The sequence below is a fragment of the Rhinatrema bivittatum genome, chromosome 9 (genome assembly GCF_901001135.1).
Source record: "Rhinatrema bivittatum chromosome 9, aRhiBiv1.1, whole genome shotgun sequence".
NCBI classification, from domain to species: Eukaryota; Metazoa; Chordata; class Amphibia; order Gymnophiona; family Rhinatrematidae; genus Rhinatrema; species Rhinatrema bivittatum.
The window spans coordinates 246,597,864-246,616,682 of NC_042623.1; the positions used below are offsets into that span (position 1 = coordinate 246,597,864).

The 18,819-nt window shown below is 43.7% G+C and overlaps 1 protein-coding gene across 1 annotated transcript in view; it reads right to left on the reverse strand.

The window, feature by feature from the left end:
* NAALADL2 (N-acetylated alpha-linked acidic dipeptidase like 2) overlaps positions 1-18,819 on the reverse strand; it is a 1,070,337-nt gene that overhangs the window by 370,732 nt on the left and 680,786 nt on the right. The window contains exon 5 of the mRNA XM_029617369.1: positions 10,928-11,078. Coding sequence (XP_029473229.1) covers positions 10,928-11,078 — 151 coding nt within the window. The remainder of the gene's footprint in view (positions 1-10,927; positions 11,079-18,819) is intronic.

Consider the following 18,819-nt stretch of genomic DNA (forward strand, 5'->3'; position numbering starts at 1 on the left):
ATGGAGCGGTAACTGCTACTACCCTTAAGACTTGGAGGTATCCTGCAGAGTGGCAGTTGTTTCTACCCTTAAAAAAAATAACTATTGAAAAAACAACTTGCTGGGTAGACTAGAAGGACCATTTTGGTCTTTATCTGCCATCATTCACTATGTTATTATGAGGCATAGAGCGATAAATGTCTTGGCAGCAGCTTTATTAATTTTAATAACTTTAGAAGCTTACATATATCAGAGAAGTGAAAATCTGACATTCCACTCTACCTATCCCAGGTTTGGCTGATATAGAACAAGTCAATATTATCCAACTGTCAAATACCCAGTACCTGCCTGCCAGACAGATCCAGCTGGTGCAATGAATCTGTGTTCTGCCAGACAGAATCGGCCAATTGAAGCCTACTGCTTATCATAGCCTGCCAGACAGATCCAGCTGCATAATATGCAAGCAGCATACTGCCTACCAGATAGATCCTGCAGCATGCCTGAGCAGTAACTTGCCACCCCTAGCACTTGCTATATATACTAAGTAGGGTTGTGCATTCATTTTGGACAATAGACAATTTCAATGAAATTGTCTAATTCATCTAGGTTCGGAGGACCCAAAAAACAAATGCAATTTTTCTGAAATTTTGGAAAAATTCATTTTTTGGTTTAGTGCACACTAACGGGAGTTAGTGCGCGCTAACTTTAAAATGTTAGTGTGAGCTAATGTGAGTTAGCACGCACTAACTCCTGTTAGTGCGCACTAACCCAAAAATCGGTGTCCCCTGAAAAAAAAGCCCAAACCGTGGGAAAAATTAAATTTCCCACGGCAGGCCGAAAATGAAGCCTGAACTGAAGTGCAGTATCACCTCACATCTCTAAGTATCCATTCCACCTTTATGCTCCTTCCTGGCCATCCTGGGATGAGTTTCTCTTTTTCCACTTAACCTTCTTAAAGCTGCAACAATCTAACCTAACTTCAGTGCAAGGTGGGTAAGAGACAGAGAGCTGCATTTCTTGAGCTTTATCCCCTGCTCATTCTTGCCTCCCCAAAGGATTCTAGGCTTCTACCCACAAAGTTACTTTCACTTTCAGTCACATGGCTGTCTCTGTCACGTGGCCACTGTTGTGGTCTCCTATCTCAACACCTGGAGACAACTCAACAATGGCACACTGTCTCAACAATCGGTGGTCTTTCTCCTCAACTTCTAAGTTCCCCCCCCCTTCCCCCAAGAAAGTAATAAGCCAATGAGAAAGAGCCTGTAGGCAGGTGTATTGGAATACATTTCTGGGCTGCAGCTTTATTAATTGATAACATTAGATTATATATGTCATTAAAGTGAATAACTTAATCTATCATTCTCTTCACTAGAGGCAGACTACACAAACATGCTATTCCCTATCCAACTTGGTCTATGCTGGTGAGTGGACAGAATGTTCTCATAGAAGATAACTTTCAAACAACTCCATTTACTGCATATATGTATATATGGCTGCAAGGAGATCAATGACAGTATTTTATAACCTAATCATAACATAAAATAAGCATATGTCTACCCCTCAACATACGTGTGCATATGTGTACTTATACAAGAACACATAGAAGTAACACAAGAACACATTGAAAGTAAGTAGGACTTGCTTTCGTAAAACCCAATTTATACACTGAAGTTGGTATATTTTAAAACATGGGCATATAATTGAAATTACCAGTTTTACAGTTCCTCTACCAATTCATCCAGTCCTTTTCCAGGCCATGAAAAGCCTCCTGGTTCTTCAGCCTGAACTGCATCCAGTTAACCCAGGTCTTCCATCCAGCCAACAGCACACAATAAACAAGTTTGATATCAATTTTGCAAGATAATTAGCAGATATAAAATTACATGAATAAGTTGCCAAATGTATGCACATAGGTATTTTATAAAACATCAAGTTATGCATATAATTGTTGGTCCCATCCCAGAATGTGTTGACCCCAGGTCAGCAGGGTGTGCACTGCGCCCCTGTGCATGCCAGGGGTACTGGTCGGCTATGGGCCCGTGCGGCACTCTTGGGCATTGTGCGGGAGTCCTCGCATCGGGGCGCCCCGTGTGCCAGTCATCCTCGCCTATCCCTGCTGGAGTGGGCAGCTCTGCTCTTCTCTCCTTTTGGCTCCTCTCGAGGTGCACGCATGCGGGACAGCTTGGCTTCTTAAAGGACCAGTGGCAAGGGAAACTGGGCCTGAAGCCCCGCGGCCCTTGCTGAAGACCTCATCAACCAGGGACTATTTAAGGCTAGTCCCTGCCTTCTACCTTACCTCAGCAACAGGTCGAACTCCTTGAGTAGCGAGTCGCACCATGTTTCTGATCCTGTACTGTATTCCCAATCCTGGCTTCACATTCCTGCTCCCAACCCTGTGTTCCTGCTCCTCCTGTTCCTTGGACTGATTTTCTGGCTTGATCTCGATACATTCTTCTGACTGGTTTGTCTGCTGCCTGCCCTGCCCATCTGCCTGTTTCCTGGACGCCGCTCTCTTAGCTGCCATATCTGACCTTTGGCCTCCTCTTGGACTTGTCTGTTTGCTGCCTGCCCCGATCAGCCCATCTTCAGGATTCTGCTTTGTCTGCCATCATCCTTGGATTCGAGACCTACGCCTAAGTCTAGCCGGCCCCGGTACCCAACCTGTGGGAAAAGAGGGCTTGTATTGTTGAAGGTCCTGTTGGGTCTCCGCATCAACTAGTATCACCTGCCAATGATGAGGACCTACAGGAGAACCTCATTCTGCAGGTGGCATCAACCTCATCTTGGTCCAATTGTCTACAGCATGCCCCAAGAACTTCCATTATTTCTCATGTACATGTGTGTGTGTGTGAAACAAAGTACAGCATTTTTTCAATGTTTATAAAATATGATCACGCTAGTACAGCCTGCTTATTGTATATATACTAATTTTATGTGTAAAACTCTGAAAATTCACCCCATAGATGCCATCTGGTGAAAATTATTTATCAAAACACAGTTCATGTAGGGTTTGTCTCAGTGGTACTAAAGCCTAAAGTTAAATATATGTGATTCACATCTTTTTAATTCAGCCATCAAAGTGAAATAATGGGAGTAGGTCTGATATAGGAGCTAACTGAGGATACTTTATAATATGCCTTAAACTGTTTTAAAATATAACATTGAATCTTTCATAAACTTTGAGTCACAGAGTGATTTACATACTGCAATTTTGTTTTATTGAGTGCCCTCTACATAACATCAATTAATGATAATCTGTTGTTGGATTAGTGAATAAAAATTTGATGAATTGCATTGTGGGTTGGTATAATTAGTATAGTAATTATCATATTGTCTTTTTCAATTTATTACAGAATCATCAATGACATTTGTTGTTTCATTTAGTGTGTCATTTTGAAAATGAAATGAAAGGAAAATTACAATTTCAATTAATTTTGTTTTTAATTTTAGCATGTGCTAACATATTATAGTGTGTGATAAAACCATACAGAACATAAGAACATAAGAAATTGCCATGCTGGGTCAGACCAAGGGTCCATCAAGCCCAGCATCCTGTTTCCAACAGAGGCCAAACCAGGCCACAAGAACCTGGCAATTACCCAAACACTAAGAAGATCCCATGCTACTGATGCAATTAATAGCAGTGGCTTTTCCCTAAGTAAACTTGATAAATAGCAGTTAATGGACTTCTCCTCCAAGAACTTATCCAAACCTTTTTTGAACCCAGCTACAATAACTGTACTAACCACATCCTCTGGCAACAAATTCCAGAGCTTATACACTAAACCACATAGAGTAATTTCAAAAGCCATTTTGTAGAAGAAACTACCCATGAAAAAGAATTTTCTCTGATTAATTTTAAATGTGCTACTTTCTAACTTCATGGAGTGCACCCTAATCCTTCTATAATTCAAAAGAGTAAATAACAGATTCACATTTACCCGTTCTAGACCTCTCATGATTTTAAAGACCTCTATCATATTCCCCCTCAGCCATATCTTCTTCAAGCTGAACAGCCCTAACCTCTTTAGCCTTTCCTCATAGGGGAGCTGTTCCATCCACTTTATCATTTTGGTTGCCCTTCTCTGTACCTTTTCCAGTGCAACTATATCTTTTTTGAGATGTGGTGACCAGAACTGTACACAGTTTTCAAGGTGTGATCTCACCATAGAGCGATACAGAGGCATTATGACATTTTCCATTTTATTCTCCATTCCCTCCCTGGAGCACACCGAGCTGACGATTTCAATGTAATATCCAATATAATGCCTAGATCTTTTTCCTGGGTGGTAGCTCCTAATATGGAACCTAACATCGTGTAACTTTTGCATGCAACACCTTGCACTTCTCCACATTAAATTTCATCTGCCATTTGGATGACCAATCTTCCAGTCTCACAAGGCCTTCCAAAAATTTATCACAATCCACATGTGATTTAACTACTCTGAATAATTTTGTATCATCTGCAAATCTGATAACCTTGTTATGACAGTGGACCCTTAGACTGGTACGAGAGATGACACCCACCTGGGGAACCAGGCCACTCGACACCGGCAGGTGGAGTACTGCAGCTGACCTCAAGGCGTCCTTCGAGTACACAGTCCCAATCCAGGCAAGGGTCGAGGCTGGTGGCAACAAATGGTCCAATATCCAGGCAAGGGTCAAGGCAGGCAGCAAACAAACTCAGTCCAGTATCCAGGCAAGGGTCAAGGCAGGTGGCAACAAATGGTCCAATATCCAGGCAAGGGTCAAGGCAGGCAGCAAACAAACTCAGTCCAGTATCCAGGCAAGGGTCAAGGCAGGCGGCAAACAAACTCAGTCCCGTATCCAATCCGAATCAGCCAAAAACGAAGAACCAGGGAAACACCACATCCGCAGGAACCTGTTGCAAAGGCATCCACTCTGCCTCTGAGGGAGTTTAAATCTCCCTGGCTGATGACATCATCTTCCGGGGCCGGCCTGGTCTTCGCGCGGCTGCCCCTTTAAGAGGCTGGGTTTGCCGCGTCTTCCCCGACGCTGCTCCCTGACGTCCAGAAGCCATGCTGCCGAGGCTCGTGGGCTGCAGGCTGCCTTGATCGCGTCCCCGTGCTGGCAGCCCGCGCAAGGTAGGGGGTCCTGGCTGCGGGTGAGTGCGGCCGGGAACCACAACAAACCTCACTCGTCATATTCCTTTCAAGATCATTTATAAATATATTGAAAAGCACTGGTCTATGTACAGATCCCTGAGGCACTCCACTGTTTACCCTTTTCAACTGAGAAAATTGACCATTTAATCCTACTCTCTGTTTCCTGTCTTTTAACTAGTTTATAATCCATGAAAGGACTCGCCTCCTATCTCATGCCTTTTTAGTTTTCTTAGAAGCCTCTCATGAGGGGCTTTGTCAAATGCCTTCTGAAAATCCAAATATACTGCATCTACCGGTTCACCTTTATCCACATGTTTATTAACCCCTTCAAAAAAATGAAGCAGATTGTGAGGCAAGACTTGCCTTGGGTAAATCCATGTTGATTTTTTTCCATTAAACCATCTCTTTCTATATTCTCTGTGATTTTGATCTATAGAATAGTTTCCACTATTTTTCCTGGCACTGACATCAGACTCACTGGTATATATTTTCACAGATCACCCCTGGATTTCTTTTTAAATATAGGGGTAGCATTGCCCACCCTCTAGACTTCAGGTACAATGGATGATTTTAATGATAGGATACAAATTGCAACTAATAGATCTGAAATTTCATTTATTAGTTCCTTCAGAACCCTGGGATGCATACCATCTGGTCCAGGTGATTTGCTACTCTTTGTTTGTTGAAACATATTAAAGGTTTTGACTTCCGCTAAGTATATGTAAGTACATTGGGATTCTACCATATTTGGACATACCCAAGCATTTTAAATCCTGTTCAATGATAATCTGGAGTAACTTTCCATATCATAAAATGGAATTTGAGGGTCATCATGTATTTGAGCCGTTACATAGCCTCTCACCTCCATCCAGCCGGCCTAGCTGTCCCGACGTCATCCTCTTCCAATCACGGTCCAGAGACCACTCATTTTCTGCTCTTGCATGGCACTTGGAGACAAAGTCGGATGAAACATCAGATAAGAATGCAAGGCTGGGTCATGGTTACATCAAGGTCAGGCAAGGGTATGTCAGAGTTCAGACATGGCTACGTCAAAAGTCCAGTCATGGTAATACCAAGGATCAGACATGGCTACGTCAAGGTTCAGGCAGGACTACATCAAGGTCAAGACAAGGCTAAGGCAGAACTGAGGCAAGACAAGAACTCTTGAAGAATGGACAGAAGATGAAAGGCAGAACATCAGTAGATGGGACAGCATGGTCATCTGGAGACAAGGACCTTGAGGACATCTGAAAGCAGATCCAACTCGGGTATCCAAGGCAGGGACATCAGGACTTCGGACCCCCAAAGACACTCAATCAAGAGCAAGGAGGAGGCACAGGAAAATAAGACATCCGAACGCCAGGCCTTCCAGACTTCGGACCTGCCGGACGCTCAACCAAGAGCATCACAAAGGCCCCACAGACAGGACATCTGACATCTACTGGCAAGGACTACTTCATAGAAAGACTTCTGTGAACAGGGCATCTGAGCTGGACATCAGGGAAGACAAGACATCTGGAAGGAAGGTCATCTGAAGATGGAGACATCTGTGGATGAAGACATCAGATGAACACATCAATGGACAGGAACACAGACCCGACGAGAGACGAGGACATGGAACAAAGATGAAGACAAGGATCAGGAACCACAGAGGAAGACAAGTGAACTCCCACAAAGAACAGAGTGCCTTGAAGAAGCAGAGGATGACATCATCAGAGACTCCTGGACCAAAGAGCTGGAAAGGAGGATCCATGATTGATTCCTTGCGAAGGCGAAGAGGAACTGAAGGCTGTCCTTTTGTAGGGCAGAAGAGGAACACCCAGGATAACATCATGAGGAGGAGCCAGGAGGACTGGCCCTTTAAATCTTGAGGAGAGGCATGGCCCCATGCCTAAGGAGGCAGGACCAGGGACAGCAGCCATGCTGTGAAGAAGGAGTAGGCCCGAGGCATTGGAGGGCTCCGGGTTGTGAAGAGGTGCTCCAAGGCGGTCTCCCAACTGCAGAAGAGGAAGCTGGTTGGCAGCTCCTGCCGCAGGAGGGTCCTGGTGAGAGCTTCTCCATGCTGTTAAGAAACCATGGAGTCAACATCCTCTGGGCTGCGAATAGGATGTCAGCGGCTCCTGCCGTGAAGACAGAAGACTTCAGGGTGGCCTCCAGGCCACAAGGAAATGACGTCTGCGACCTTCTGGCCGCAGGATGGAGGAGAGATGTCGGTGGTGGTTCCAGGCTGTGACAGCGGTGATGAGCAGCGGCGATGAGCAGCAGCGACCTCCGGGTCACAGGGAGGCACGGCGGCAAGGCCGCTGTGCAGGAGCGGAACGTGAGCGGTCTCCAGACAGCGAAGGGAAGAGGACAATGTTGGGCCAGTTAGGTCGGCTGGCTAGAGGTGAGAGGCTGCTCGCGGCATAGCCATGGTCAAAATCGTAACAGCACCCCCTCCTCAAAGGACCCCCTCCCCAAGTTTGATTTTAAGAGACTTAGAGGGACTCAGAATACTCAACTTAAATGGGCACTGCCCCTCAGGGTGCCCTACATAGCCAACGTGGGCTGGTCACGGACCACCCTGTCCCACTTCGTGCCCTACACAACCTGAAGATGGAAGAAGGAAAAAAATGTACTTTGTGGAATATAAATCTTATGTTTCTGAGGTCTGGTGTTAATCCTGACTGTTGTATCCATTGAATTCTGACTATTCAGTATTGATTATTTTTTCCCGATGCTAATGTATATATAGTTTCTGGTTGGATTACTCAGAAATAAAGTTCTAAGGTTTGATATTTTGAAAGTGGTGTCTGCTTAGCAGACACCAGAGTTCATGGAGGGGAGGAGAAGGCTGTCCTTTCCTTCCAGTCAGTAGAATAGCTAAATGTTTTTCGAACTGTCTCTATTTGGGTCCACTTCACCATCTGCATGACCAAGATGGTAAACCCGATAAATAAAGATTGGAGAAAGGCCTTTCCAGAAACAGGAAATTCCTCCCATCATTTTATGTACCCTGTTAGGAGGGTTACATACAACTACAAATAAATAAAAAAAAGCAATCCATACCTTCACCACCCAATTTATATTTTCCAAACTCTAAATCTATCATTCAATTCCAAAATCCTATACCCCCTTTCCTAATGCCTAAACGTCCATCCCTGACAACTGACAAGTTTTTAATGTACTGCAAAATGGCATATACCCATCAATTTCCTTAAGATCCAAAAGCAAAAGATTCCAAAAATAAGGTGCCATACATGTAAAGCATCCAGCTTTTGTTCTTGCATCCTGAAAAATCCTTTGGAGTAGAAACCACTGTTTTCCATGGCTAGAGCAGAGAGGTTAAGCAGGAGTGATTTATATTTCTTTACTAATGTTTGTTTTTTTTTTAGACATAGTTGAAATCCAAAGTGGTTCACCAAACATTAAAATAGTACAATATCAAATCATCCTTAATACAACCCACCAGAAATACAATATACATTTTAAAATATTAGGGTTGTGCATTCGTTTTTAATGAATTAGACAATGTAAACGATATTGTCTAAATCGTCATGGTTCAGTAGCGCTGATATATGAAGCAATTTTTGCCAAAATTTCTGCAAAATTCATATTTCGTGTTAGTGCGCACTAACGCAGTTACTGCGTACTGCATATCTCTTAGTGTGCAGTAATACCAATTAGTGCGACTGTTTTTCTAACTAACTCCTCTGAATTGATACTTTTTAATTTTTAAGTTGCATTTTTTTTAGTGCACACTAACATTTGTTACATCGCACTACTAGATACTTAGTACGCTGCAAATTCTATTAGGGTGCACTAACTAACCTGTTAGTGTGCACTAATGGGCCTTAATGCGCATTAACATCTAGCTAGTATGCACTATCTCGTTCGGTATACTGTGCACTAATGCTGTGATAATGCGTACTAACTGGTTGTTAGTGCGCAGTAAGGCCCATTAGTGCACTTCATAAAAAAAAAAACGAACTGTGGGAAAATAAAATTTTCCGCGGAGCACCTGATACGAAGCCCAAACTGATATCTTTAAAAGAAGCACATCTCTATAAAATATATCAAAAGTACAAATGTATAAAAATACAGTAAACACTGCAAGGGGAAACTGACTATTTTGTCTCTCTCATTTCCCCAGCAAGAGTATACCAACTTATATTCTTTGTCAAATGAAGGACCTAAATTCCTCAATGCTTGAAATGCTTCCTAAGAACATAAGAAATTGCCATGCTGGGTCAGACCAAGGTTCCATCAAGCCCAGCATCCTGTTTCCAACAGAGGCCAAACCAGGCCACAAGAACCTGGCAATTACCCAAACACTAAGAAGATCCCATGCTACTGATGCAATTAATAGCAGTGGCTATTCCCTAAGTAAACTGGTCCCAGATATTTTAGGTAACCAATGCAATGCCCTCAATAACATGGTAGTATGCTTCCACTGCCTTCTGCCTCTGATACTTAAGCAGCAAAGTTCTGAACAATTTGTAACTTCTGTAAGCAACCTTACATCAACTGAATTATAATAATAACGAGGACTGAACACCTTCAATTATATAACCATTTTAAAGCCCTCTAGACCCAGGGCTAGTGCAAGGGTATTTGGCACCTAGGCAAACATTCTGTCATGTATTCACCTCTGAACTTATCTATCGGTGGCAGCTCCAGCACAGGCCTCATCCTACCAGGGCCAATGGATCCAGCATAGCGCCCCCTTCTTTGGTGGTATTGACTCTGGCATAGCACCTCGCTGAGCCTTGTACTGGTGGGATTTTGCCACCCACCAAATTTTGGTCCTCTAGACAACTGCCTAATTTGCCTAATAGAAGAACCAGCCCTGTCCAGACCTAGCCATGACAAACTGCTTTACAAGCCTCATCGTCACAAAATCTTTTTTAGCATATATCCCAATGTAATTTCTAAAGATAATCTTGCAGATGTGTGCAGCAATATAAAATTGTGCGCATAGCCAATTTTACAACACGTGCATATGTTATAAAATCGCCACATCCATGTGCACATGCTGGCAAATGCATGCACTCGGCCAGAGTCGGGCAAGCTTCAATAAAATCTTGTTTACAACCGATCCATCTACTCGTGTATGTTGCTAATATCATAACAGTCAAGTTACTGTGTCTGTGTGTATCTAATGGAAGGAAAGAGAGCTTTTACTCAAATAACACTTGTACAATAGGGCACACAAATCAACCTTTTTTTTTTTTTTTTTTTTAATGAAAGAACCAAGATAGCCGAAAGTCATGGAATTCACATGTATATGCCTCTTTCTGCTGCAATATCAGACAAGCAGTTACAGTAACCCCTTGAAATCTCAGATATCACAGAAATATGTTTTCCAATCCCACTGCCATGCATGCCCATAGATTTTCTAGAAAGGGATTGACTACAACTATGGATTCAAGTCTTCCAACTGATAAATTATTTTAATTTAATACATTCTCTTTCTCAATTGACTTGTTCTAGCAAAAAATGTCAAAAAGCAGTGAGATCTGATTAAAGTAATAATTATAAAAATAAAAATTATGACTATATTACATCAATACACTTTTCTGAAGTGACTCTTGATTTTCCGCAGTAATAGTGCTAACAGTTAAAAAAAAACCTGTTTCACTTTTATATAATAAACCAAAATGAGTAAAAGGAAATTGACATCCTTGCCTAAACGGACCATTTATGTGATGATAGGTTAGCTTTCATACGAGCTTTCAGGGGGTTATTAAGGGACTTTAGATATAAAATATCATGCAATCGTTTCAAAATGCTGAGTCCAGTATTTGGAAATGATTAAGGATGCCTGAGCACCAACGGCTTACCGATACTGGAATATCCAGGTGTAGCTGGATCTCCTCCGCTATTTAAGGTCACTAAAAATGATTTGTTGGCGGCCTCGGAGATCTTTGGCAAGTCACAAGGATCAACGTAAAGAAGAACGCCTCCGAAGCCCATTTCTTCTAATAGAGAAACCTAAGGGGAAAACAAAAGATGGATGCTTGTGATCTACAGATCTGTAAAATGTCAGCAGCAATTAGTATTTTTGAAAGAGTGGAGAAAGGACCTTGAAAAGAAAGAAATCATAATTTCTCTCATTGCTTTGATTATACCGTCTCACATTCTCTCTCGTTAACATATTTTAACTGAAAAGAGAAATTATTGGTGTAAACCAGGAAATTTGCATTTACAGTTTATTGTGGTACAGACATATCACTTGATTACAGTCAACAAAATAAAATGTAAGTTTAAATAAGCAGTGAAAGGTAACAAAGTATTTAAAAGTATATTATTAGAAGTAATCAGCTCCATACAATTGTTAGTCCTTATTCAACCACAGCAACATTAATTAATAAAACACCATTTGTGTTTTCAGTAGCAACCCCCCCCCCCCCCACCCCAAGTTTTAAATGTAAAATCCATTCTTAAAGACGGGAGCAATAAGTCAATAGTGGATAGATATCAGTATGAATCTGAAAAGAAAAAAAAGCTTAAACTATGTAAAAGTCAAGGTACAGCATGATGTGCTTACTGTATTTCCAAGAGTAAAACAGGGCACCTTTCACAAAATGGCTCTGCACCTAATTTAGGTGCCTATTATTAAGCTGTAATAATGGGGCAGATTTTAAGAGCCCTGCTTGCCTAAATCCGCCCAAATCCGGGAGGATTTAGGCGAGCAGGGCCCTGCGCGCCGGTAAGCCTATTTTACATAGGCTTACCGGCGCGCGCAGAGCCCCAGGACTCGCGTAAGTCCCGGGGTTTTCGGAGGGGGCGTGTCGGGGGCGTGTCGGGGGTGGGCCCGAACCGCGCGGCGTTTTCGGGGCGTGTCGGGAGCGTTCCGGGGGCGGGCCCGGGGGCGTGGCCGCGCCCTCCGGACCCGCCCCCAGATCGCGTCCTGGCGCGCTAGCGGCCCGCTGGCGCGCGGGGATTTACTTCTCCCTCCGGGAGGCGTAAATCCCCCAACAAAGGTAAGGGGGGGGGTTTAGACAGGGCCGGGTGGGTGGATTAGGTAGGGGAAGGGAGGGGAAGGTGAGGGGAGGGCAAAAGAAAGTTCCCTCCGAGGCCGCTCCGATTTCGGAGCAGCCTCGGAGGGAACGGGGGTAGGCTGCGCGGCTCGGCGCGCGCCAGCTATACGAAATCGATAGCCTTGCGCGCGCCGATCCCGGATTTCAGCGGCTACGCGCGTATCTACTGAAATCCAGCGTACTTTTGTTTGCGCCTGGAGCGCCAACAAAAGTACACCTTTTCGCGGTTTTTGAAAATCTACCCCAATGCGTTTATCGCATGCTACTTGGAAATAATGTGTGAAATTAGTGATAGTGCAAGCTTTCATATTTTATTTCCCAGAACAAATCAGGGTCAACCTAGGCAACTGAGCATGATGAGCTGGGATGCCTGCAATTCAGCTCTTTGCCATGTGAACAGTGTGTACTGTGCAGTACGGATGTGAATCAGGTGCCTGATCGTTCCCGCTTCCGGGATCGTCTGGCCGCGGGGAAAAGAAAAGAAAGCGGCCGCAGAACAAAATCCTTTTCCCGCGTTTCCCCGGTTTTGTTTTGTTTTTAGTAAAAAATCATTTTTCGGGTCAGTGCGCGCTATCTCATGTTAGCGCGCACTGACAAAAACAGCAAAAAAATAACAAAAATAAATGGTTTTTGTCAGTGCGCGCTAACATGAGATAGCGCGCACTGACCCGAAAAATGACTTTTACGAAAAATCGGGGGTAAAATTGATCGTTTCTTTCTTTTAACCGATTTCTAACGAATTTAGAAATATCGTACAATATTTCAATTCGTTAGAAAACCGATTCATATCCCTACTGTGCAGCATCTGGGAAAGTTAGCAACACATCAAGAGATGCAGCCAAATCTCCTTTAAGAGTATTGTTAGGCTAAGGTGGATGCCTAGTAATGCTCCCAGGCACCGTGTTAAAGGAGCTGTAAGATCTCTTCACCCCACCCCCACTACCAAAAATCCTTGATGGCCTGTGATGGCAAGGTAAAATTGCTGGGCCTCCCTCCTACCCAGCCAGCGCATAAATATTAAAAAGTGTTCCCATGCTTAAGCCCAGTCCCTGGTAACTAGCCCCATGCCCAGCTGCCAAACCCTGCCTCCATTCAAAATATTTCATTATCCTGGGGGTCAAAAGGGGGAGGAGCAATCTCCACTCACTCCTGCCCCACTGATGTGATTTTACAAACTGATGTTAGCTGACCCCAGGCTCTCCTTTGCCCTGTGTGTGTACGTGTGTGTGTGTGTGTGTGTGTGTGTGTCAATACTGCTGGATGCACAGCTGGAAGGAGGAAATCCTCTATCCTCCTCCTGGGTCAGCAATGGATGGCTTTTGGGGGAGGGGGAGAGGTCAGTATGTTGGGGGAGTCAGCCACGAGATTGAGGGCGGAATATTGGGATGGGATTCTGCAGTTTATGTTTGTTTGTTTATTTATTTATTTATTTATTTACTTTTTTAACTTGGCCAACAGGTGTGAGGGAGCAAGAGGGGGGCTCTTCAGCAATATTTAACTCAGGCAGCTGTGGGAGGGACCGCTGTCAGTCACTTTTGCTTTTAATTTGAGCAGGCACAAGGGAAGGAGACTGAAGGCCCTCTGCCAGTATTGTGATGGTAGAGAGGGGAGGAGCTGGGTAAATTGGTTTTGGGAGAGTTGGATCCTGCTAGAATCAACCTAGCTATGCCAGGGCCTTTGGTGCCACTAGCTTGTGTTTCCTTTATCTGCCCTCTTTTTTCTATCATCCTTTTCCTTGACTTTAAAGGGAATGGCTGTTTTCAATACCGCAACCTCCCAACCATGTTCCTATCATCCTATATCTGTTATGGAAGTGTTGGCATTTAAAAATGATGTGGTTAGTGCAGTTAGTATAGCTTTGTTTAAAAAAGGATTGGATAAGTTCTTGGAGGAGAAGTCCATTACCTGCTATTAAATTCACTTAGAGAATAGCCACTGCCATTAGCAATGGTTACATGGAATAGACTTAGTTTTTGGGTACTTGCCAGGTTCTTATGGCCTGGATTGGCCACTGTTGGAAACAGGATGCTGGGCTTGATGGACCCTTGGTCTGACCCAGTATGGCATGTTCTTATGTTCTAAAACACCAGGGGTACGTCTGTTTCATATGTCATTTCCCATCTAAAAAAATTGAACTAAAGAAACCCTGCCCCCTTCATGCTCAATGAAGGCCTCCAGTGCAAGCCTCCTTATAAGGCCATCTGAGAAATATCCAAGAAGCTTTAACTCATTCCTGAAACCATGCCCTACCCACATAGGCAAATTGCCACAGATCCTTTATTGCATACTATGTAAATATTCACTGTAAATGCGTTTTACTATGTAAATATTCCTGTCCCTTTTCTCTTTTTTCCTCCTATCCCAGTTGGTAATTTCCTTGTTCATTGTAACTATTATTTTCTGCACCAGTTCAATTACCCTAGTTCTATGTTTATTACACGACTTGTTAAATGTAAACCGACTTGATGCAACCTTCGGTCGTGAAAGCCGGTATAGAAATAAATAAATAAATAAATAAATAAATAAAATAAATCTCTCATTGCACCCCATTCCCCACCCAAGGGCACTCCTTATATCCAAAGTCTTGGGTCCGCCCTGTGGCTCCCCTCCACTGGTACAATCATTCAGAGCAAGGTTGGCTGATAACATTTTGCATGCTGTTTTTATTTTGGGTCATATATGTTGTCCTTTGTTTCTTTTTGCATTGGAAAAATCTAATTTATTTTACTTCTGGACTGTCTCCAGTATTTATTCCAGCAATGTGGGTTTTTTTTTTTTGCATTTGCCTATTTACGCTGTTGCAGTTGGTGTCTGTCAGGCAATAACGTGGGTGTCCAGAACTATCTGTCACCCTCCACACACATACAAATACCAACACACAATTACAACAAAATATGGATAAACCTTGGGACATCAAAGACTGCAGCTTGATTAACATAATTAGTACCTGAGTAACAACAACTACAGCAACAGATTGTTGTATTCCCCCCCCACCACCACCAATATACCCCAATGTCTGCACTGGCAGTCTATCTGCCACACCCTAGCAAGGTAGGCTAGCCCCAGGTCCACCGACATATAGACATATAAACTGCTAATTGTATAGAGAGGGAACAGCTATGGCCATTAGTGACTGAGTCCAATCACTTTGAAGACTGCAACCGAGAATCAAATGTAGCTACCCCCCCCCCCCCCCCCCAGCTGTGATAAGATGAAAAACATAAAAGGAACAGTACAAAACAAAATTGCCAATAGAAAGGGTGAATAGGAGGGATCATCCCTCAGAAGGTCAAAAGAAGTGTGGAATACCTCTTCTCCCCTTTCTTATAGCCATTCTAGCCACATACCAGCATGTCCCTTCCTTTGGTCTCCAGGTTCTTGTGGCCTGGTTTGGCCTCTGCTGGAAACAGGATGCTGGGCTTGATAGACCCTTGGTCTGACACAGCAAGGCAATTCCTTATGTTCTTATGTTCCTCCGAAATGCCCAGCAGATCGTCTTCTGTTGCATGATTCAAAGGTGCATGCAGACCAAGGGAAACATGCACCCCCTAAAACACTCTTTCCTCCTCCCCTCTCCCCAAACCTTCCCCTCCCCAGTCCTAGAAACTTAAACAAGTCATAGCCTTGAACCCATATTAAATTTGGTAGCTCAGGACTAAGATCAGCTGCCCTTCCAAAATTCATCTATGCAAGGACAGACATTCTGAATGTTTTATTTAGAGGGCTGGACAAGGGCACAACATCTTCCACATCTCTTAATATGTATATTTATGTATATGGAGAGAGAGCGAGAGAGAGCCACCATGTGTTGCGCGCCCCGTCCGCGCTTGGCCCGTGCACGGGCCTGCTCACCTTTCCAACTCCACTGCAGGTCCTGGGTCGGCCTCTCCGGCAGCAGCTGCAAGCTCCTCCAGGCCTTGGCGTCCCGCGGCAGCAGTCGCCGGGCCTTCCTCAGCACACCAGGCCTCAGGACGGGGCTCGGCATCCTCCGTGGCATCGGCCCCGCCCCTAGGTGTGTGCGTGCGGACTGCCCAATCATTTATAGGGCCAGGGGAGGGTCCTAGCTCTGCGGCACGCTCTGATTGAACGTCCTACTAAAGGAATTGTCTGCCTGCACTTCCTTGCCTTGGCAATCAGGTCGACACCGTGTGTGTACTGAGTTTGCCTCCATGTCTCACAGCCTGTTCCAGCCTTGTTCCAGCATCCTTGTGTTCCAGTGGCCTCGTGTTCCAGCGTCTGTCCGTTCCTGCGTTCCCTCAGGTAGTACCTCTTGGACTGACTGGTACTGACCTTGGCCTGTCTCCTTGACCACACTGATCGTTGTCTGGATACTGACCTTTGCCTGCCTCTTTGACCATGTCTGACCTCTGGAACCTGACCCCTGCTTTGGCTGACTACTCTCGGACTGATCCTTGGAACTTGACCCCTGCTTTGGCTGACCTCTCTCGGACTGATACTTTGAACTCGACCTTGGCTATCCTTGACCACGCCTTCTTGATTCTGGCTCTGCTCCTAGCCTTGTCATTGCAGACACTGTACTGGCCTTCCTTGATCCCTCAGGCCTCCAGTCAAGACATCGACTGCACACCCTGGATCCTGGTGGGCACACTTTTATACTTCCTATCTGGGAGACCCTGTGAGGCCCACCTAAGTCCAAGCAACCCGGGTCCCCAAGGGCTCCACCCGGGGGGGACCTAGTCTTTCCAGTGGTGAAGCTCCAGTTAGCCTCTGTCTCCTCCTGTGCTCTGCCACCTGGTGGCAGGTGCTTCCTGGGTCCGACCAGGGAGGCTTTCTACAGTGCTCCAGGACAAGGGTCCACCTCCAAGCGCAACACAATGTCATCTTTGATATTGACTGCAGACAACATAGAAAGAAAGGAAGGGAATGCATTTATTGAATCTATTTGAACAGTAAATAATTTGCTGTATTAAAACATGGAAAGTAAACATTTTTATTATCCATGAAAACTAACATAAGACTGTTGCAAGCAGCAAAGCTAAGAAAACTTTTAGGAGACAGGCATTCCTCAGTGTAGTGAATTATAAGTGGTACTATTCCTTTAAAAGCCCTTCCAGCTAGCAAGAAACCCATAAGTTAAAACTGCAGTGCCCCCATGAATATTTTAATATTTAGTACTCTTTTTCTCTTTTGAAATTAATTATATCCTATTTTACTGGCTTTGATTAAGATGAACAACATTAACATTTCAATATACCAGTGATGTACGTGTTATTAGCCCTAACGGGCTATGCACCTTTTCTATAAAAGTGTTTTAGTGGTCAGCGACGATAAATATTTAATGGTCAATGGCATATTAATGTGCTATTTCATAGACTGGTATCTCTGGCACCTAGTAGAATAAATCATAAAGCAGTCACAAGATATTATAAATAAATAATGGGACCCAATGAGGTTCTAATTTTATAGGTGCAGCTGGAGATCAACATTAATTTCCAGAATAAGAATACTGAATTCCAGAATTTAAATAAGGACACAATGAAAAGAATAATAAAAACATGTATATAAAATTATTTTAAAGTGAGAAAACCATTTCTGTTTAGATCTAAATAAATAAATAAAATCTTTTTAATAGCCATGGACCCTGGTTAACTGGGATTTCTGCATGATTTGCGCTTTGCCATATAATCATGGGAAATCAGCCTTAAGCTGGGGACTACATACTTTTTTTTCTTTAACATGTCCCCACACATCTTTTCAGCTGGGTTACTGCCATTTCACTCTTCACCCACAGGAGACAGGCCATCACTGTTTAAACTTCTCTACCCCCTTCCTACCACTGTATGTTTTTTAAACTTCCCCTATTGGGTCATTCTTTTTTGTTGATATTTTTAACTCCTCCCATCAAGCCAGGGTTACTACTTTTTAAAAATGGCCTCCCCTCCCCAAGTTGGGCCATCACTTTCTTGCCCCATCTCTGGAGAAGCTGTGTAGTGCTAACCAGAGCTCTCCCTGTTACTTCTACGTGGCTCATAGGAAACTGCCCTGAGGGCAAGTAACATCAGAGTAAGTGAGGAGAGGCAGGCAGAGAAAGGTGCGTGAGTAGGAGAAGGGGAATACATGAGAGAAGGATGGTGTGAAAGGGATGACGAGATAGAGGGGAAATAATGGAGAAAAGGAAAGGAATGAAGAAAGGGCAAGAGCCTGAAGAGGGGTGTTGTAAATAAGGGTGGGCAGAAATTGAGGGATTTTATTTTATTTATTTATTCATTCAGAATACTTCTATACCACCACTCACATGATACCACAGCTGTTTACAATATAAAATTACATATACAAGATATAAAATACATTACACTGTTTTTCTGGTCTGGACTCCATTCATACTCAATGCAAAATTGTTTGATAGAACAAGGGTTGAAAAAATAGATGGGCAGAAGACAGACACTGAGGAGGGCTGGGATAAATGAAGAGTGGGATTAGAGTGGAAGGAAGGAAGGAAGGAAACAATTAGAATGAAGGGTGAAAAATTGTCAGCAAGCATGAAAATATGTTATTTGAGACCATGAGGGATGACAGGAACCATAAAACTTTAGAAACCCAAGTATATAGAAAAGATTAAATGATTTCTTTGCTTCGGTGTTTACTGAAGAGCATGTTGGGGAGGTACCCATACTGGAGAAGGTTTTCATGAGTAATGATTCAGACGGACTGAACCAAATCACGGTGAACCT